The sequence below is a fragment of the Mytilus galloprovincialis genome, chromosome 1, assembly GCF_965363235.1.
Source record: "Mytilus galloprovincialis chromosome 1, xbMytGall1.hap1.1, whole genome shotgun sequence".
Lineage (NCBI taxonomy): Eukaryota > Metazoa > Mollusca > Bivalvia > Mytilida > Mytilidae > Mytilus > Mytilus galloprovincialis.
This window is the reverse complement of record NC_134838.1, coordinates 83,776,183-83,798,987: the sequence shown is the minus strand read 5'-3', so window position 1 is coordinate 83,798,987 and position 22,805 is coordinate 83,776,183. Positions and strand designations below refer to the sequence as shown.

The window sequence follows — 22,805 nt, the reverse complement described above, 5'->3', positions numbered from 1 at the left end:
CAACCCCGCCGCATTTTTGCGCCTGTCCTAAGTCAAGAACCTCTGGCCTTTGTTAGTCTTGTATTATTTTAACTTTAGTTTCTTGTGTACAATTTGGAGTTTAGTATGGGGTTCATTATCACTGAACCAGTATATATTTGTTTAGGGGCCAGCTGAAGGACGCCTGCGGGTGCGAGAATTTCTCGTTGCATTGAAGACCTGTTGGTGACCTTCTGCTGTTGTCTGCTCTATGGTCGGGTTGTTATCTCTTTGGCACATTCCCCATTTCCATTCTCAATTTTATAGTATTGTCTATAACTAATACCTCAATACATCCATTCAACCGGTATCTTGCATACACTACCAAAAATGAAATTAACTACCATACAAAAATTGTGAAGCTATAGACATACTGTTCAGAATAATACCTAGAAATCATTCATGATATTTGAATATCCAAACTGTGAGTATATTCAAAAAGATGATTTTACAATAACTCTTTATATACAATTTCGGAATATCAGAGAACTCTCCCTTTTCTCAATGTGATAGTTTTTGTAGACTCAAAATATTCCAAGTTCATAGACTGCCAACCATTCATCAGACTTTCTGTCGAATTCCACTATTTCGTAATGAAATTGACAAAAGATATCCAGTAAAACTCGAGTTTTCTGTAAATGAATGGCATCCTCTCTATAATATAGAAAAGTGCCGGTGTCCTAACATGACCAGTCTCAGGACAGCGTCCATATAGGACAGGATAATTGACCAATTACATTGAATGACTTTATACTGATAAAATTGTTAAGTGTCATTTAAGATCAAAAGATCGACTCAACATTTATGTAAGCTAAGTACTGGTGGATTTGTCACTTCACACAATAGTGACAAGTATACTTACTTAATGTACCAACCAATTATCAAAACATTTCCATTGATAATATTGTTAGATACTAAAAGTGCAACTAGTTCAATTCATCATGTAGCGCACATCTTTAAAGAAATGTTGATCAAGATTCATAGAACTTTTTACAGTTTTCCTGCGTAGACTTCGAGACACTGACAATATCAACCTGTAATTTTTAAATTTTGAATCGAATTATTAATGTATACAGAAAGTTCTTATCTACAATACTGTTTACTTCTCTGTGTATTTACATCAGAAATAAAGAAAAAGAGCGTTCTGAGGGCATGTAAAATCACATGTAACAGTTGTCACTGAACGTTATAAAGAATATGACTTCAACATTCAAACAATCACTAAACTCAGCAGAAAGTAAAAAAAACACGAAGAGACAACAAAAACATATTTAGCCTTTAAGTATGAGAGTCTTTTTATTTTTTAAGAAAATACTTTTTTGATTGTCACCGGGAGAAGAAAAGCCTCAGAAAAGCTGAAGTTTTTTCAGTTCCTCTTGGTTTTAGATTGTTATTTTTGCTTATTGTTTCTATCTTAAAATACAATTTCTGGTCGGAAATATAATAACGTTAGTAGTACTTATTTCAATTGCACTAGTGCGCATTTTGACAATCAATGTCTCAATGTCCGAGATTAACTGCAACATTGGCACATGGGATTAAAAAATCAGCAATCTAGATCATGATATTCTCTTGAATATTAGATTGATTTTAATGCAACAGATTATGAATATTGGACGGACAATATTCAAGTTTCTGGAGCCGCATTTTCTAAAGCAAAAAGTGCAGCAAATTAAATTTTAATTTAAAAATGGGTGAACACTAAATTCTTTCTAAAATTATCATCAATGTAAGTAAATAAAGACAGCTAATCACTTCCTATACAAGATTAAAACTGGCCATACGACCCAAATTTGATATGATCTGAAATCATCTTAGGATAAACTATAAAGGTCAAATTACATATAAAGCAGATAATAAATTTATATCAGCTGATAAACAAATTCATATATCTACATTAGATATATTTATAAACGTGTGTAGAATTTTAATGATGATTTTAGCGTTCATGGTGCGACTAAGCTCATGGCACAAAAGCTGTTAAATATGAACCATATGACAAATAATTAAAATGCTCTGCTTATAATTAAAACCGGTCAGCCACCCAGTCTCTTCGATAAATGACCGGGACATTAGCCTTTTTCGTTTGGTATATAAGAATGATGCTGACGCCTACCAGATCTACACTTACCTATCATAAGACTTATCTGTGTTAGACCTATCAGAGACATATAACTGTCTCTGGTCCTATGGTATCATGTAAAACCATAATTGCTGGCTGCATCATGCATGCTCGGTCTATCTATTCACGGATATTTCCATGAAAGCTACCTCGACTCTTCATCTCAAAGGAATAGTATACCGTTTTGATAAGTTTTAATTCATATGATCATTTATATTGAAGTTTTCTTCTTTGATCAGTCCAAACAATATCTATTTACCAAAAAAAAAAAAAAACAACAACAATAAAACATATTTTATAGTTTTTTTATACTGTGTTGTTACATCACTGTACAAGGTTATAAAAGTTAGGATTGAGTCCTCTAATACCTTTTTACTCCACTACATTTTTATGTGCCTTTCTCAAGTCAGGAGTCCGTAAATTAATTCAGAGCTTGTCGTCATTGTTTTGTTACAAGTCAAGCTGGTTTACATACATATGTTCCTTTTAAGTATGCACAGTACGAATCCTGTTTTAATATTTGCTTGTATATGTTCTGTGGTCTATTTTTACGGCTTATTGAATTGCTTTACGTGTATCGCTTAATATTCTTGCATGATAACGTATGTACATTTCGTTTGCTTCAATTTGTGTTCTGTTTGCATGTATTACTTGTACGTAAAAGACTATATATAGACAGAGCTTGTTGGGTGAGCAAAAATGGCGTTATTGGTAACGCCATGCAGAGCTTGTGTTATATGTTTATGGATGTGCTAATTTAATTTGGCTACAAGCAAAAAACTAATTGTCCTGTCATGCTTTTGGTACCAGTAGGACCTATCCCATAGTGTTTAAATCTAGTCCAGCTTATCATTGATGCCGCTTCGAAAGCCTCGACTGACGGTGCTGATACAGCTACAAAGTGAGAGCGTTCCAATTTATGATGGTTCGTGGGAGGAAAGAATATTTTCGGTAACAACTTGATGATGGTGGAAATTTGAAACGTCTGTCATACATGTTTCTTTGCAGTTCTTTTGGCGGTATCAGACGAGATGCCTCTGTCATTCAAATTTATCCTTTTTATTCTAATTGAGCATAATAATTCAGGGCCGTAACTAGCCTCTTTTAATATTGAGGCCAGTCTGCACGGTTAGCCACTAGTCCGATGCCCCAGACTAGTAAAATTTCATTCGGACTAGTAAGTTTTTGCAAAATTTTGTTTGGCCCAATAAGAAAAATGTCAGAATATTGGTCTTCGGACTAGTAGTTGAAAAGTTTTTGGTGCAGACTGTGAGGCAAAATATATTCGCCGAGGTTACCGAGTCGAACACATTTTGGCGAGGGATCTGGGGGCCGCTCAAGTCCCCCAGAAGCTCTGAGAAAAATAATGCAAAATCGTGTATTCTGAGCGTTTCATGGACTTTGGCTCTTTCTTGCATTGAAAGGCAATAACGGCCCATTAATTTTAGCTATTTCTTTCGACGATATTCTTGTCTCAAAGCAAAAACATAGATTCATTGTAATTTAAGACTTTTAGGTTTTACGGGGACAACATTAAAAGTTACCGTAGACCGATATGTAGAATAAGCAAAAACCGGAATTCTCATAATCATTATGTCTGTCTGTTCTTGTCTTGTGTTGTGCTTAATTCAGACTTTGGTGATTTTTTTATGACTAGATTTAAATATAGTGACAGTGCAGTATTATACTCTAAGTACTAGTACTGCTTAAGTCGACACTAAGGACCATCTTGACCTTGTTTTACGGTATAAATGATTCTTTTATTGTTGAAGACCCTCCATCAACTATCAAGATGAAGAACAGAAAAAAAACTTTGTGTGAGATAAGGTCCTATGCACGTTTACTCCATATTCTTTTACAAAAAAGCCAGTTTTGTATTCTTTGATATCAAGTTCAATTCTACATGCAGAAATGACAATTTTTTTCTATGTCCAGTAGCATCGTATATTCTTAAAATATTTTCTCGTACAATGTCTGGACATCGGTGGACATGCAACATTGCAAAACCACACTTTACAAATGAAAATCAACACTCTGCACACTATAGTTATAAAGTAGGACAATAAATGAACAAAAGACAAACCCGGGACACAGGAGTACAAACAATAGACCATCAACTCTGAAAACTAAAAGTAAAATAGAAACACGGATCACGAAAAACATGCAGGAGCGACATCAGAGAGTGAAGAGAACTTGCTTCTTGCAAGACATTTTCCGTGAAAACAATTCAGGTTGATATGAAGACAATCTTGTTTCAGTTTTTTGGGTTTTTTTTTTTTTAATTTCCAACACGAGGCATTTGCCTCATTTGCCTCAATGTAGTTACGGCCCTGTAATTCTTGCATCTTTTCGTCTTTGTGTTAAAGATCTCCATTCGAAGCATCTTCCTTACACTCATGCTCATTGATATCATATCGGGCTGCTCGTATTTATACCACCAAAGGTCCTCGGTGTTTCTCGAATCTCATTTCTTTTTAGATTAGACAGTTGGTTTTCATATTTGTATGTTTTTTTAAATTAGTCATTTTTGTGGTCATTTATAGATCTATATAGCTTGCTGTTCGGTGTGAGCCGATGCGTCAGAGAAGGTCGTACTTAGACCCGGGGCTACAATGGTTTACTTTTTTTTACAAATTATGACTTGGATTGAGAATTTTCTCGTTGGCACACATCTTCTTACTTCTAATTACCTTTCGTTTTAGATCCCCGATTGTATTATTGACTTTAGTACATATGTTATATTGGTGAACATAGTCATTCCATTTGAGTTCGGTGTTCTCGATAGCTTCTTTAGTTTATGCTTTTATTTATTTGTACTCTGTCTCTACTTTTTCAGTTCTTCGTATCATGATTATGTATGACAATATTTCTATAGACCATTCCCGAACAGCTTTTAGAACTGAGATTTGAACCATCATCATACGGATTCAAGATGTTTAATAGCCGTAATCAATGACTCTCAATGGGTATACCCTTAAAAGTTAGCAAGTTCACGTTGTTTGTAGGCTTCTTTTTATATTTATTTTATTTTATAGTATAACAAAACTATAAAAGATATAGTTAGTTAGTGCGCATATAACTGTACAAAACGGGAAATATAAATATGACACTGGTATATTCTGATCATCAAGGAGAGGGACGAAAAATACCAAAGGGACAGTCAAACTCATAAATCTCAAACAAACTGACAACGCCATGGCTAAAAATGAAAAAGACAAACAAACAAAAGCACACACGACACAACATAGAAAACTAAAGAATAAACAACACGAACCCCACCACTGAAAAAACTAGGGGTGATCTCAGGTGCCCCGGAAGGGTAAGCAGATCCTGCTCCACATGCGGCACCCGTCGTGTTGCTTATGTGATAACAAATACGGTAAATAGTCTAATTCGGTAGGTCACATTCATGAAAGGGAAGGGGATTGTAGTTACGACGTAAGAAGCATATCCGATATCATTTGTGAAACGGTTATTCCATAACGGTCATGGCGTCCGTAAAATTTACGAAGGGATGATTTCAACATCACCATTAGAACTCTTGGTTTAATAGCTTCCTTGTGAGCAGCAACCAAAAATCATGATAGGAAATGCAAGCACGGGAATATCGTATCAATTTGGAGATATATACCCCGTATGCAGGTGCTGCTGGAATGTTGCAGTCCATTCTTTTGAATGTGTTTGAGCTTTCGATTTTGCCATTTGATAAGAGACTTTTAATTTTGAATTTTTCTCGGAGCTCAGTATTTTTATGATTTTTTTTATGTATTATATCGGAACAATTCCATAAATGATACTTATTTTTCAAGATTATATTTGTACTTTTAGTTGTTTTACGGAATCCGCAGATTAATCCGACAACGGTTGAAAACATGGATTTATACATTCATAACATCCTTGTCTGCAGTGCGTTTGGCCGAATATAGTCATGATCAATATTGTTAAAGATATAATTTGACTTCGTTGTAAACATGTGCAATTTTTTTGTAGGTTGTCAATAATCTTTTCTAACATCATCACAGTCATAAATGCATTTAATTCGTAGACAATAGGTCAATGGCCTTCATAGTTAAAACGGTAAAAACCGTTCGAAACAATTGGAAGAAATCGTTAGCTGCTGGTGTTGCTGTGTATTTTGTTGGGAGATTTGCAGCTCGAAAATATAAGTGAGTTTCCAATTGAAGGTCGTGATACTCTCTTGCCACTGCATCTTTATCGGCCAACAAAAACTGACCACACAAAATTACACAATAATGTTGAAAGTGGCCTTTAAAACAGTAAATGGATCAACTTCATCAATAGTCATCTACAATACTTTATTTCTGGAATCTAGCTGCGAAAACGTAGCTCTATTGTCCTTTGATTTTTTTTTTGCCATAGTCCGCAAATATCAAAAATTATCAAAAGGACCTTAAGAGCTACTTTTTCACATCTATACTGGAATCATGCCTTTCACCAAAAAAAAAGATCAATTTTGCATGCATTTATAACGCTATTTATTAGATATAAGGCACACTTATACGTGTATCCGTGCTTTATTAAAACTTTCCAGCACTTTCACAATCATCGTTCTGTAGGGTAGTGAAGAAATATTTGATGTTCCATAAGCATGATAAGTATGTAATGTTAATTTCCTTACGACTGAGTGAGGGAGGGTGACCATTTTAGATTTTAATTTTCCAAATATGTTTTGCAGAATAAAATCAAACTTTTTCACCCGTTTGCTCAATGTGTGTTGGAAGAGACAATACCATGTGATAATGGAAGTCGCATGATAGATTCAATTAACTACCATATCCCGGAACTGCTGTATCATAACATAACCATATTAACGAAGAATGTCAGTCAAATCTTTGTACAACCAGATGATATTAGAGCAATTAACAGTTAAAAGAAAAACAAATTCTGAGGATACATTTGTATTATAAATCAGAAGTGTTACTTTTTTATGTATAAATATATAAATGCCTTCAAAATATATATTTTTTTATATATGTGATATTATTTGAAATACATATACATATTGACACTACATGTATTGTACATGTATCTACCTTCAAGAATCTATACTATTAAACGAGAAGACCTCATTTTTGTGTGTCGCTTCTCTTCCTTCCACAATAAATTAATCATCATGCCTCTGTGTCCTATATATAGGTACTATGCATAGTCACATTTGTCATCCATTCTTATAATTATTCAGTTTGGGTTATTTTTGGGAGAAAAACAGAAAAAATGGCGTCTGGATATGTTTCCGTCTGACATCAGACCGACTTTTAAGTCATAGACAAGACTTCCAGTTTTAAATTTGTACATAATTTTCATAAGTACTCGGGGACAGGACAATTAATTTCGCATGTACATGTATCTGCATGTATACTATGATTATACATTTTACTACTAAAATATATATAGTGATTCTCTATATAATATAGTATGATCGTCATGGAGAAGAAAGTTGGAATTGATAGTTAATAGCAAATACACTATACTTATAATATACATATGTTCGTAGTATACATAAACGCGAAAATATTACCAGAAAACCAAAAAAAAAGGGACTTTGGAAAAAAGGAGTACCTATGACTTTTTATACCTTTTCTGAAATTCTCCACACCATGATAAAATCTTTTACAGAAATTCATTCTTCAACAGTTTTACATACTTTCAACCAAGCTCTAGATGCCAGCGATTTCATGTGTTTGTTCTAGTTGAATCTAAACAAGGAGATAAAAAGACAATATTTTTTTCATTAGATAGAGTCAAATAAAAAAAAGTACTACTGTTTATATAAAAGTACAATGTATAATCTGACTTCAGAAAAATAAAAAAAAGTGGAATACAAAAATTTTGTTTTTTTGTTGTTTTGTATCTCTATTTAAGTAATACATGTATTTCTTTATTTTTTCAGTGAAGATTTATTGAGAAGAGAGTTTTGTAAAGAAGCAAAGGTAGGAAGTTAAGTACATGAAGTACAATAATATATTGATAATATTTTGTCAATCAATTGGAAATAATGGGGTATTAGACAGGAGCATAAAGACACAAAAAATTTTCTTCAACAACATGTCAAGCTCTAAATTACCCAAATTCTGGAGAAGTTGTAAAAATATTTATATTAACTGAAACTATTAAAGTTCTGCTAACATATTCACCAAATTTCCCTTAATAACTCAAGACAATCACGGCCAGGACTCTTTACTTTATATAGTGTAGAGATCTCAACCAGTGAACCCTCATCCTTTTAATATCCATCAGACACTCAGGAACAAAAGGAACATGTAAATGAGAAAAGTCAGTTAATATTAGCACAGAAAAAGGTCAATAACAGAATACTTGATAACTTAAACATACAAGTAAAAACACAACAGTACCATATAAAAGAATACTTACAGAACTTTACTAAAACCAATCTCAAAGTACCTGATCACCAATAAAATGGATGTTGACTTTACTAATGTACGTTGTTTCCTGTAATTCAGTGATCTAAGTTAGTAACTAACTACATTATTGTCTTGCCATCATCTCTTCTCAAATTTTGTACATTTATTGCCTGTTCAAGTGATATATGGTTAAACTAGTTCTTGTCCTTGTTCCTTAAAGACAATTGCAACCGACAATGATTTTGTTTTATTTTGTTTTATTTTTGGTGTTTATTGCCACCTTTAAGCACTGCTTTTTGACCATTTCTCAGCGGCCAGTTTTTATTGGTGGAGGAAACCGGAGTTCCCAGAGAAATCCACTGACCTTGGATAGGAAAACTGACAATCCTAGTCAATTAAGATTTGAGTTAAGTTACACTTGATTGCACCTGCACGAGCTAGATTTGAACTCGCAACCTCAGTGTTGACTGGCTAGTGATTATTGTAGGAACTACTTAGACAACTCAGCCACTGAGGCTTTTCATAATTTTTTATGCCCCACTTACGATAGTAGAAGGGCATTATGTTTTCTGGTCTGTGGCTCTGTTCGTCCGTCTGTGGTTCCGTTCGTCCGTCCAGGTTAAAGTTTTTGGTCAAGGTAGTTTTTGATGAAGCTGAAGTCCAATCAACTTGAAACTTAGTACACTTGTTGCTTATGAGATGATCTTTCTAATTTTTAAGCCAAATTAGATTTTTGACCCCAATTTCACAGTCCACTGAACATAGAAAATGAAAGTGGGAGTTTCAGGTTAAAGTTTTTGGTCAAGGTAGTTTTTGATGAAGCTGAAGTCCAATCAACTTGAAACTTAGTACACTTGTTGCTTATGATATGATCTTTCTAATTTTAATGCCAAATTAGATAATTACCCAATTTCACGGTCATGGAACATGGAAAAGGATAGTGCGAGTGGGGCATCCGTGTAATTTGGACACATTCTTGTTTATAATTTTTTATAACACAGATATATTTTATTTGAGATCTAATTTAATAATTGTAACACATTCATTTGTTTATTTACAGAAATATGGAAAAGTAAAAATAGGTGTGACAGATAAACCAAGAAGAATTATAGTGTTTTTGAACCCAGCTTCTGCATCAGGGTATTTATATTATGACTTTTATGGGTAACAGTTTACTTTTCATTGATTCTGTACCGTAACTTTTCTTGATATTAAATCTTGACTGAACTTGAATTTCTAAAATGTAGACATCAATTTCTTTTCATTTTTAAATCACTTATGTCAAAGTTCAGATAATAAAAAAACATGTGTGCAAAAATTGGTCACAGCTTTAAACATTAAGTGACAAGTACAAGTGGATGGTGCCCTTTAAATGACAATAAGCCATAACTTGATTATAGGTTTTAATGCCAATTTGCAAAGCACCAGCTTGAATAGAAATAACAGTAACTAAAAAAATCTTAATAAATTACCTTTTAAGGGGGCTCACAGGTCTAAATCAAATTTTTTAATTAATATAGGATTTCGCTAAATTTTTCTATAAATGAACTTTATCTTTAACTTAATAGAAAAATGAAATAAAAAAATGGGGTCACCCTTCATTTACGCTCACAAACTGCCTTAGAAAGAAGCATAGATTTTTGTAAAGGTACTTTTTTCTGTTGAACTAATAAGAGAAAAAGCGGTAATATTGAAATAAAAAAAAAAACATTGTTACAGAAATTGCTCAAATTTTACAATAGTTTAGTTTAAGTACAGTTTATTTGAAAATTATAATAAAAAAACTAGGTCACCCATGAGTTAAAAAAGATATTTCATTTTTGCACCAAAGGGAGATAATTTGGAGCTTTTCCAATGATATCTACATTTTAAAAGTCATCTGGGGCCAACACAACTTGATTTTTTTGGAATGATTTTTGTACCATATGATAAAGTAACAACCACTAAAGGTAAGAAATAAGATTTGTAGTAAAAAATAAATGTTTAATTTTTTTCTGAAATTTGTATACCCTCCTTAATACCAGTTTTCATGAGATAAAAGAAATTTTGGTTCATATCGCTCTGTAAACCACAGCTGAACAAACATAGTGGAATTCAGGACAAAACCACAACCAAAGAGCAAAAATCAGCCTATAGAGGCCACCAATGGATCTTCAAAGTAGTGAGAACATCCTACATCACAGGCCAACATTAGTTTAAATATATAGTATTGTGTTTCCATTCAGCTATGTTATATCAACACACAGGGATCACGTCTTTTGTTATTGTCAACATTATATATACCTTGTCCATGTTGTTAATGAGAAACTCCCTGCAAACATTTTCCCACATCTCATTACACTAGAACTGATTCTTTTATAGGACAAGGGGTTGTGCACCTGCAATTTAAATTTATTTAGAGCAGCTTTACAAAATTCCACCAACCAGATTTTTTATTGGAAGTCAAGTTTTAAGCTTGCTATTTTTTTCTTTTGCTTTTAGCAATTTTTTGGGATTGGATTTTAACAATTTTTGGGGATTCCATTCCTGTACCAAAACACAGACTACACAGTTTCTGTCTATTTTACTTTACTTTTAGATGGAAGGTTACACACATCTTTGGAACATGCTAACTTTTTTATAATAATATTTTATTTATAGAGGAGCCGTGAAATCTTTCAATAAGAATGCTGCACCAATATTACATTTAGCAGGAATAGAAGTTAATGTAGTAAAGGTATGTTATTACATTGTATTGTTTTCACAGAGTATGATTATATGGTTGATTGATTTTAAAAGGGTCACCATTAAACCCTTATCAGGTTTTAAAACACATGTAAAAACTCTGGTATATAACAGTTAAATTCGTCCAAATGCAATACCATTTGTTCACACAAACATAAAACCTTTCAAAATCAAAATATGTGCCAATGTAGGTCGCCCATCATATTCAGAATTTAGGTTATTTTAAAACTCCTGAAACTAAGAACATGTACTGGTATTCCTTAGACCAAAGATTGATAGCAAAGATACAATAGTAGGAGCTAAATGTTAAGTTAAAACTTTCAAGTGGTAGCCCTGATAATATTTTTGGTGGCCCAGTGTTTTATGAAACAAAAATCTGCAAAAATTAGTTGCTCATCCAGGTGCCATGGCTTCTGGGCACTGTACATTTTCTATCCTTGGATTTAAAAGTTAGATATAAGAACATTCAAGTATTCTATTTACATGTATCTAAACTTCAGTAGCATCCATGGAAGAAATGTGTAGCATACCATTGGAAAGAGAAAAGAAACAATAGAAATACAAAAATATATATTGATTGATATTTAGCTAGATTTTTATGAAATTTATTCTAAAGGTTTATATCAGCAATGTCTGGCAAAATGCAATTTTCTGTATCATTGAAAAAATTCAGGAGTTGCATCCCTTGTAGATTCTAAAACACATTTGCAATATAATTGCTCTTACATGAGCAATTCTTGTCAGATATATATATAAAATTTATATCAGGTTTGAATGTTATACATGTATCAGCAATATCTCAGACAAGTTAAAAAATCAGCGACAATTCACTATTTATAAAAAGCTATGTCCCTTGAAAATATTGATTGTATGGGAAATTGCATTTTGAGTGCTCTCAAGCATACTTCTGATCATTTCTCACTTAATTTTATTATATAGTTATAAGGAAAGGAAAACATTACTGCTTGGATAAGTAAAATATGTGCTTCAAAGGGGATATTGGAATTTTGTTCTTTATTTAATTTTAATATAATTTTAACAGACAGAATTTGAGGGACAGGTGAAGAAGTTTCTAACAGCTTTAGAGAAACATGAAACTAATGCAGTTGTAGTGGCAGGGGGAGATGGAACATTACTAGAGGTAAATATTTTTATAAAGTTGCTTGATTTATTGTTGTTTCCATATATAACTCCCAGTGGCAAAAATTTGATCCATACTCAGGACACAAAACTATTGATACAATTTGTATTTTCTGCAAGGTAGGAAAACAGGGATGAAAGGTGGGAAATTATTTGCAACTTGAAAATGTGGTTGTTGGAAAGGGACATAATTATGCCTGGCAACCTACAGACCCCAAAAAGAGTTATTCTAACGATAGAATAATTAACTTTTGTGTGACAATTTAATTTAACCAACATCCTAATGATCCACATAATTCATTTGAAAATTTGTCTGGCATATAATGAAATGCATCTATCCCTTATTTTTTTTTCAGGCAGTGACTGGTTTTATGAGGAAGGATGATATGGTACGTTATATAAGTACATTTTTCATAATATATGATACAAATTATGTAATAAAGAGAAATACGAAGCATTAGCTAATGTCAAGTTGTCAATATGTTTTTGGATGTATCAGAGGTATCTGAAAAAGGGAGTTAAAATTGCAGATAAAGTCTGTGTTAAGGCCCCTTTCTTCTTGTACAATTAAATAATTACCTCTTACAGTTATTGAACTATTGCTTACATGTCTTTCAATATTTTAAAAGACCATTAAACAAAAGCAAATACAGTAATTGATATGTATTATTATACGCAACTCAGTTGTGGAGGGCATAATGTTTTTGACCAGTCTATCTGTCTGTTCGTCAGTCCTGTTTTTTGTGACACCACAACTCCTCTTAAACCACACAACAGAATTTCAAGAAACCTTTTTAGATGATCAGGACATAGTATGTAGATGTGCATATCGACAGGAAATTATGATTCAATTTCTTTTTCTTATACAATTTTTTTTTTTACAGTTATTTTATTTCTCCAGTGGGGATGTGGGGTATGCGCTCACTAAGTTTCTTTAGTTACCGCTATGTTCAGTCATGTAGGAACCATGATTCACCCAAATTTCAAGCAGATTATACAATATTTCAACCAAGAAATAAGAATAAAAGTGGATTCAATTTGTTTGTTACATTTGTCCCAATTATTAAATATGAATAAGAGGACACACTATTATCTTTTAAATTTTTTATATCATTTGAAGCAGTTACCATATCAATGTTGTTTTGTATTATTCAATTTTAATGAAAAACAGCAAAATTTATTAACAACAAAAGCTTTTATGCCACCCTGTTTCCAATCAATACCGATAGTGTTGCATATTATCAATTTCTATGCAAAAATGCCAGGTGACCAATACAGACTCTATGAATCCTCTGGAACTTTTGTTTCCACATAAGTTTTATTAAGAAATTAGAACAATTTATAACTGATATATGTGACATTGTCCATTTGATTAATTTGATATGTATTAAAAATTTCTTTTTCTTCAGTCTTTTCGACAAAGTGTACCTTTAGGAGTTATACCTCTTGGAGCAATGAACAGATTTGCCAGACTATTGTTTGGAACAGACAAGGATGAAGTGAGGTACATACATACTTAGATAAAATATTACTATATTGACCATCAGTATAAAATAAGACTAGTTATTAGTATCTAGTAAGAAGGATAATTATGTTTTAGCTAAGTATATATGTAATCTGGATATTAGTCAAGATATGAGGCAGACTTAACAGAATCTGTTAGATCCTGTATCTCAAGATTGATTGTATAGATTCATTCAACATAGTCACCAAATTTTGAATTATTTAGTGAGAGAACAAAAGTTTAATTGTTTAAAAAAAAACTTCAAATAAAATCTTTGCTTAATGATTTAAATGACTTGATAGTTAATAGATTCAGTCGTCTTCTGACGTGAACTTCCCTGAAAAAAAACCACTGTCTCTGTGTCATGACTTTGTCATTGTGAATATGATATTTCTTGTGCAACCCCCTTTTAATTTTCTGACAGAAAATTTATGAAATTCTCTTCATATTGATAGATTTTATATCCTAGCTTATTTTAAGAGGAATTTTGTCTCTGTAGGATGCTATTAGAATCAGCCATGGCAATAGTTAAAGGAGAAACAAAGAAAATTGATGTCCTTGGCATTCAGGTAACACTTATATAACTGACACAATACTGTTTCCTTATGCATTCAGTTTACAGTTTACCTATTATGATCAAACTAATATAGCTTTAGTATTCAAGTAACACTGCTTATAACGCTATTTACCATGTCCTTAGTATCCAAACATTGCTTTACTAAATAGAATTCACACATTGATATGCCCTGGTTATTTAGATACAAAACTTTACTTATTCCAACATTTCAGTTTTCAAAAAAAATTGATAATTTTATTTACTACATTATTTGCAAGTAATTATGCTTCATATGCAAGATAAATCTGATAATTTTATTATACAACAACAATAAAACCTCTACTGTATTGACTGTTTTTTGAAATGCATGTGACATTTAGTAGTAAGAGTTGTATTGATATGTGTTGGTGGGTCTTCCTGCTCAATGTGACCATTTTAAAACATTTAACCTAACATTCAATATAATATACCTTTACAAAGCAGGTTACATAAATCTTGTCAACAATGTGTTCTCAACTTTAGTATTACAGATATAAAATATAAATCTAGCCATAAACTTATATTGGGTGAAGATGTAAATTCTGCCTAGTAATAGGTGAGGTTGTAACTTCCCAAAGAGTAATTGTGAGTGTTGTTTGTGTCCAATGTTTTCATTGAGTTTACACTCTTCTGTTGAATATAATTTATGTATGATATCTATTATTATAGCAATCATCTGTCTTTGTAGGGAGAAGATGGTAGAACATCCTTTTCTTTATCTGGATTACAGACAGGTGTTTATAGAGATGCTGAGGCTAGGAAATCTAAGTATATCTAAGGATATCTTGTCAATACATTTATTACTAAGCTGATTTTCGACAAAAATGTCTGTTATTGATTTGGGGATGTACGGTTTTTGGTCGGGCCGTCGGGCAGCAACCTAATGTTGTCCATGCATTTACTTATGAACCATTCAACCAAAGCTTTTCAAATTTTTATATGTTGTTACTGATGACAAAATGAGGGTCAAAATTGATATTAACGATTTTCCCTTTCACCGTTCAGGAGTCATGGTTCTTGTAATATTGAAAAATGTCAGGACACAAATAAATGTTTATAAATCTGGTTTGCTGTTGCTCTGACAACCTTTTGTTAATTCTAACATATGAGAGCGATTTTATCATATAGACACATATTTTAATGATTGGGTAGCTACGCTCAAGAAACTACTGTATTTATGTTTAAACATCTGAAATGTTTTGAAGTCAGAAGCTTCACCAAATGTATGTCTTATTTGTCAGAATTGCCACAAGATATTTGAAAAGTTGTGAAAAATTATGAAAACTCATATTTATGACAGATTTATATTCAAACAGATATTGGTACTTTGGCCCATTAAAACATCGCTGGACCCATGTCAGAACTGTGATGAAGGAATGGCCACCAGTATTTAAAGCAAAGATCAGTTATGTTTTAGCCACAGATGAAAATACAAAACCTGTTTATACATCTCAAATCAAGAAACAATCACCTGCCCCACAATCTAAAAGTTGGTTTAGTTTTCTATATAAGATGAAGCCAGCAGCACCAGGTATGAGTATTTTAAATAAATTCTAACGCAAGCATCTAGTAGAATATTATATATAACGTCTTTTGACAGTTTAATTTTGATATTTAAAACTCAAGGCTTGCCCAGCATTTTAACATATTCAAGTGCTTAATATTTAACTGTAAGTTTTGAATAAATATTATATTGCTTTAAAAAGCTTGGTGAAATCTGTTTTTCTAATGATTCTTACAAGATCTAAAAGCAATTTGTAGTTTTACTATAATCTGAAAAAAATAATTTTGTGAGACATCATAAGTCATGGTTATGGTTGCCTATTTTCATGATGTTAAAATAATGAAATCTCAAAAAAAAAAATCAAGGAAATTTTCCCATTAGAATTTTGAACTGTGATCAATGAATCCACTCATTATGAAAAATTATAATCCATAAATTTATTGAAAGTATTTTAAAATGAGTTAAAATTGAGAAAAGAATCAAGTTTACAAATATGGTACAGTAGACTCCGGCAAATCGGATACCTAAAATGTCAGCAAAAAATGTATGATTATTTGATATATTCAAATAGATAATAAATGTATATTCATTGAATATTCTGTATTAATGAGTAGACCTTCTCCTGAGATATTACTAGCCATGAACACTGCTATATATATGAAAGGGCTGGAGTGACTTTATTCAGTTATCACCACGATGTTCCTGTCAAAAATAATCAGCTGGTTATATCACATGATGACATTTGATGTACTTCAAAGCTTGTCATTTTAAACTTTATAAAAAGTTCCTCAAATTTTAGTGAGGAAAGTTTCAACTGCAACTGATTTATTTTGTTTAACTTTCACAGATATAGCCAATGGCAAAATCTGAAAATAAGGGAAAAAACTCATTAAAATAGACAACAATAAATTTATTATTAGATAACCCATGGTGGAATAAAATAAGTAAGAACTGTGGTGTAGTGGTTAACACATCAGACTACTATCACAAAGGTTCCTGGTTCGATCATTGTTCCATGGAGAAAATTTCAGGAACTGAATTTTCAGCTGAATTTTCAGCTCTCCCTTGACACCATTCCCAAGTATGGTCTTGAGAAACGATGATAGTCCATTGGAAGGGAACAATAAATGGCTGACCTGTGTTAAGAGAGAGCTATATCTCTTGCACGTAAAAGACACCATTGTAAATTTTGAAAAAGAGCAGGCTAATGCTGCTACAAGGCAGCACTTGCACCCGCAAAGTGCAAAATGGAAAGGGATTAATATAAGTTGCAATAACTGGTTTCCACATCCACTATAAATAATATGTTTAAACTAAAGTAAACCAAAAATTGGTCATCTCAGGTACTCTAGAAGAATGTTAGGTTTGACATTGACTTATCAATAGTTTGGTACTTATATCAATAATTATCAATAATTTGGTACTTATATCAATAGTTTGGTACTTATATCAATAATTTTGTACTTATAGATCCCAGATACAGTGAAGAAGAAATGGATGACAGTTTAGATGAAGAAATAACAGAAGAAGTAGATACAATAGAATTCTGTGTCAATTCATCAAATTTAAATGACCCCTCAAAGGTAAAGAATCTTTTAATATCATAAAATGTAGACAGGATAAAGATCAATGAGACAGCAACCAAATGAAACAAAGAAGCAAAAGACAGCTAAGGTTTAAAATACAGGACACCATTTTAAACGGAAATTAAAACAGAAATTTCAAGTAAACTAATACATTATGATATTTTAATTGAAACTTGTTTAATTATTTCATTTGTTATACTATCTGGCCTAGTCTCAAGCCAATTCACTAAAATATACAATTATGAAGTAGTTCAAGATTTTTATAAGTTTTACAGTAATTATGAGAAAAACTCTTAAAATTAAAGAAATTAATCATATTATTTGAATTTCTAAAAATTTGAAAATTAATAATTATAGATAATATTCAGTTATAATGTTTAAGTGTTTTATGGACAAATTTCTCAGTAGAGTATCTACTTAAGAAAAGTACAATTGACAAACATTACAACTACAACAGAGGCAAATACAATACTTTGCTTGAACCTTAAGTTTCTTTCTTTTCTCTTGTCCATCAATTCTGTTGATTGTTAAAACTATTTGTCTTGTCAAAGATTTATTCCATGACTGTATCTTGAAACAAACAATTTATGTTATATTAGTGAATCAATTAAACTTGCTCACTCAGATTTACATTAGCAGATACATTTAATTAAGTTGCTGGGAAAATTGCCATCCTATATTTTTGTTAATACAACACTAATATCATGAATATTTCAACCTTGTATGTCAATATTTTATGGGTATGTCACAAAATCTCTGTGTTTACTCATATTGATTTGAAAAGGTACACATAACTCTTAAGTTTGAATAGATAAAATAAGTGAAGATTTGTTTTTTTTGTAGAATTTGAAGGGGTTTGAGTGTAAACTAGGACCATCAGAACCCAACAAAATGGATCTCATCAAAGAAGGGTATGTTCTGTTACAGTTTCTGTACATTTCAATGTTTTCTTTTGGAATTTACTGTTGATGTAATGAATAATTATGTTGTATTAATACATTAAACAAAATAACTGTGTGCATTAGAATATACCAAAAACAAAGAAACAGCACTCTATCTCAATGTCACTGAAAAAACTTCAAACAAATTCCTCAAGGAATGTGAATATAAGTATTTTAAAAACAAATGCAATAGATATTCCAAAAGGTCAAATTTAGATTTGCAGTTGTTACAAAACTCAGATAACAACACATTCCTTGGGATCAAATTGTTGACTTGATATTCTATTCTTAAAAGTATCATTTCAGGCTAAAAAAAAAATCTTTCCTGTGTTATCTTTCTGTTTTCAGTAGAATTCAATATTTTATGATATATTTGTAGTTGGAGAAGAATAAATGATAAAAATTTGCAACTAGGATCACCTACAGATAGATCACTCATTGTTAAAAAGATAAAGTTGATTCCTGAAGTCGTCGTAGATCAGGTTAGTTAAACTATGTTTCGATAAATGATGCAGAGTCAAATATTTATTAGACCAGAACAAAAAAAATATATATTAATTTATGGAAGTAAACATTTTTTAAAGAATTTTGGTATCCATGAAAATATATAAATTCATAGTATTCTTTCTATGTTCCTAGCTTTATTGAATCACTGTCAAGTCGAAACTTGGTATTAAAAAATATGTGCTTTGAAAACAAGCCTTATTCCCCCCTCAATAACCCCCTCCTCCAAAAAAATACATACACTTTATTCCATAAGGAACTATTTTTTAATACGACCCAAATTTTTTTTGTGTCGTATAATGCTATCATGTCATCGTCCTAAGAGGCATTTAGTTTCCAGACAATAACTTTAGTTTAAGTAAATGGATGTCTATAAATTTTTACCAGAAGGTTCAATACCACTAAAGGAAGGTTGTGATTGATTTTGGGGGTTATGGTCACAACAGTTAAGGAATTAAGAGCAAAAAATGGGCCCCAATAAGCATTTTTGTAGTTTCCAGACAATAACTTGTGTTTAAGTGTATGAATCTCTCTGAAATTATACCACAAGTTTCCATACCACAAAGGGATGGTTAGGATTGACTTTGAGGGGTTATGGCTCAAACCATTTAGGAATTAGGGGCAGAAAAGGGGGGGTCTGGTTAATGAACAATTATTATAATTTAAAAGCAGTGTAGGGGAGGTAATCCAAATATACATTTAAAATACAATGTTGTCTATGTTTTGATTTACCTCCCTTACACTACTTGTAAATTATGTATAAAGAAATGTCAGGTTTTGGACTATTTTCAAAAAAAAGGAGGGGGAGGGTCAATAGACAACAGCATAGTGTATTGCACAGAAGCAAAAAAGGGGGTTAACCTTTTTAGGGGAGAGGGGGTGGGGGTTAAATGGATTTTTTTTGGGGTTGGGGGTCAATTCACAACAGCATAGTGTATTGGACAAAAGTAAAAAATATATATAAATTCAAATCATATAACTAATTCTAAGTTCTTTGACTACAGTTATTCTGTGTCAGAAACCTATTGTGTGTCAAATATTTAATTACAATTCAAATTCAGACCTGTATCAAGCGCACATATTGTGTCCATTTTTGCCCAAACTGTTTAGGGTTGAACCTTTGCAGTCGTATCCAGCTGTGCTCAGCAAAGCAATTTATTTTATAATATTTCTAATATATATAAAGGAACTTTATTCCATGACAAGTAAGCATATTTTATAGTCATTTCAGAATTTAGTGTCTTTGTCCTGAGAAAACTTAATATTTGTATTTTTTATATTTTTAGGAGGAACCATCCTGGTTTGATATTGATGGAGAAAATTATGAAGCCATGCCCATAGAAATTAAACTTTTAAAAAACAGACTAAATGTATTTTATAATGGAAGTATTTCATCTAGCTGATATTGTCATGTGATAGTTATTGAATAAATGTTTTGAATATATTCTGTCCTGTTTATTTCATATATCTGATATCTCGTATCTTGTTCTCACTTGGCATCCATTGTCCACTGTTGTCTGTTGACATTAACTTTTACAAACATTGTCTCCTCTGAAACTACTGGGTCAAACATAACCAGTCTTTGCCACAATCATCGTTTGGGTATCTAAAATTGAGAATGGAAATGGGGAATGTGTCAAAGAGACAACAACCCGACCAAATAAAAAACAACAGCAGAGGGTCACCAACAGGTCTTCAATGTAGCGAGAAATTCCCGCACCCGGAGGTGTCCTTCAGCTGGCCCCTAAACAAATATATACTAGTCCAGTGATAATGAACGCCATACTAATTTCCAAATTGTACACAAGAAACTAAAATTAAAATAATACAAGACTAACAAAGGCCAGAGGCTCCTGACTTGGGACAGGCGCAAAAATGCGGCGGGGTTAAACATGTTTGTGAGATCTCAACCCTCCCCCTATACCTCTAACCAATGTAGAAAAGTAAACGTATAACAATACGCACATTAAAATTCAGTTCAAGAGAAGTCCGAGTCTGATGTCAGAAGATGTAACCAAAGAAAATAAACAATATGACAATAATACATAAATAACAACAGACTGCTAGCAGTTAACTGACATGCCAGCTCCAGACTTTAATTAAACTGACTGAAAGATTATGATTTCATCATATGAACATCAGGCACAATCCTTCCCGTTAGGGGTTTAGTATCATACCATCATAACATATATGAGAAGAACATAACCCGTGTCATGCCAACAACTGTTTTTAGAATAAATGTGTTTAGTTCCGATGCAAAGACCTTATCAGTGACTCAATATTAACGCCAACATATGCAATCTTTAATGACTTGACAACAGTATCGTAATTATATCCCTTCTTAATAAGTCTATTCAAAGGTTTTGTAAGTTTCTGAGGTGAATACTGACACCTTTGTGCTTTATAAAGAATATTACCATAAAAAATTGGATGTGAAATACCTGAACGTATTAGAAGTCTGCATGTTGAGCTATATTTACGAATGATGTCTTTATACCGATGATAAAATTTAGTAAATGTTTTGACTAGTTTGTGATATCGAAAACCCTGGTGTAATAATTTTTCAGTAATACATAAATTTCTCTCATTAAAATCTAAAACATTGTTTCATACACGAGCGAATCGTACAAGTTGAGATATATAAACACCGTAAGATGGTGACAAGGGAACGTCGATAATTAACGATAGGAAATGAAAAATCATCCCTTTTATCATAAATTTTAGTATTCAGCTTTCCATTAGTGATATAGATATCAAGATCGAGAAAAGGGCTGTGGTCATTGTTAGTATTAGCTTTATTTAAAGTAAGTTCAACAGGATAAATTTCATTAATATACATACTGAAGTCGTCATTATTGAGAGCCAAAATATCATCCAAATATCTAAAAGTATTATTAAATTTGTTTATCAGATGTTGTTTCGATAGGTCTTTGCTTATTTTTGTCATAAATTGTAACTCATAACAATACAAAAACAGGTCCGCAATAAGTGGTGCACAGTTAGTCCCCATTGGAATTCCGATAATCTGACGATATACGGAATCCCCAAAGCGAACAAAAATGTTATCTAGTAAAAATTCAAGGGCATATATAGTATCAAAGCATGTCCAATTAACATAGTTTTTTTGTTTATTGCTACTAAAAAATGACCTAAAAGAGTTTGAACATATATATTCACATTCTGATTTTTTGAATGCCCATTTAATTAGGTGTGTGAATTTTTTCTTAATAAGAATGTGAGGCAATGTGGTATACAGGGTAGAAAAATCAAAACTTTGAACAGATTCAAAATCACCAATATAAGCATGCAATTTATCAAGTACTTCCAACGAGTTCTTGACACTCCAAAAGTAATTTATTCCACTATTTTCGAAGGCCTTATTTGAACAATTTATTATCAGGTTTTTAATTGTACCAAGTGTGCTGGTAAGAAGAAAAGACAATTTAGTAGTTGAACAATGGCTTGAAGACGAAATAAATCTATATTTATAAGGGGTTTTGTGTAGCTTCGGAAGCCAATACATAGTTGGGACTTTCATTGTATTTGGCTCTGCTTGTAAAGCGGTGGCTAAAAGTTTGTGTTTGTTACAGATTTCGTTTTCTGAAAATGGAGTCAGTTGGAATGTTGGTGAATTGGTGATTTCCTTTTTCAGAACCTCAATGTAAAATTTACGTCAAACAATAATAATATTATTAGCAGCTTTATCTGCCGGGACAAAAACAAATTCCTTGGCTAGTTCTTTTAGTTTATGTTTGATACGAGAAATAGGTTTATTGTGGTTATT

The 22,805-nt window shown here is 32.1% G+C and overlaps 1 protein-coding gene across 1 annotated transcript; it reads left to right on the top strand.

Annotated features, from left to right (window-relative positions):
- The first annotated feature begins 6,085 nt into the window (after window positions 1–6,085).
- Window positions 6,086–20,465, top strand: LOC143042383 (acylglycerol kinase, mitochondrial-like). Its single transcript, XM_076214667.1, has 14 exons — window positions 6,086–6,306; window positions 8,052–8,091; window positions 9,584–9,663; window positions 11,164–11,239; window positions 12,290–12,388; window positions 12,744–12,776; window positions 13,797–13,891; window positions 14,391–14,460; window positions 15,175–15,254; window positions 15,803–16,017; window positions 17,461–17,573; window positions 18,420–18,487; window positions 18,897–18,999; window positions 20,308–20,465. The coding sequence occupies exons 1-14, from the start codon at window positions 6,197–6,199 to the stop codon at window positions 20,422–20,424; spliced, it is 1,299 nt and encodes a 432-aa protein (XP_076070782.1). The 5' UTR covers window positions 6,086–6,196; the 3' UTR covers window positions 20,425–20,465.
- The last annotated feature ends 2,340 nt before the right edge of the window (window positions 20,466–22,805 follow it).

Coding starts and splice junctions, on each gene's coding strand:
- LOC143042383 (XM_076214667.1), top strand. CDS start 6,197: ATGGCCTTCATAGTTAAAACGGTAAAAACCGTTCGAAACAATTGGAAG. Junction 6,307..8,051: donor TTTGCAGCTCGAAAATATAA/GTGAGTTTCCAA, acceptor TTATTTTTTCAG/TGAAGATTTATTGAGAAGAG. Junction 12,777..13,796: donor TTATGAGGAAGGATGATATG/GTACGTTATATA, acceptor CTTTTTCTTCAG/TCTTTTCGACAAAGTGTACC.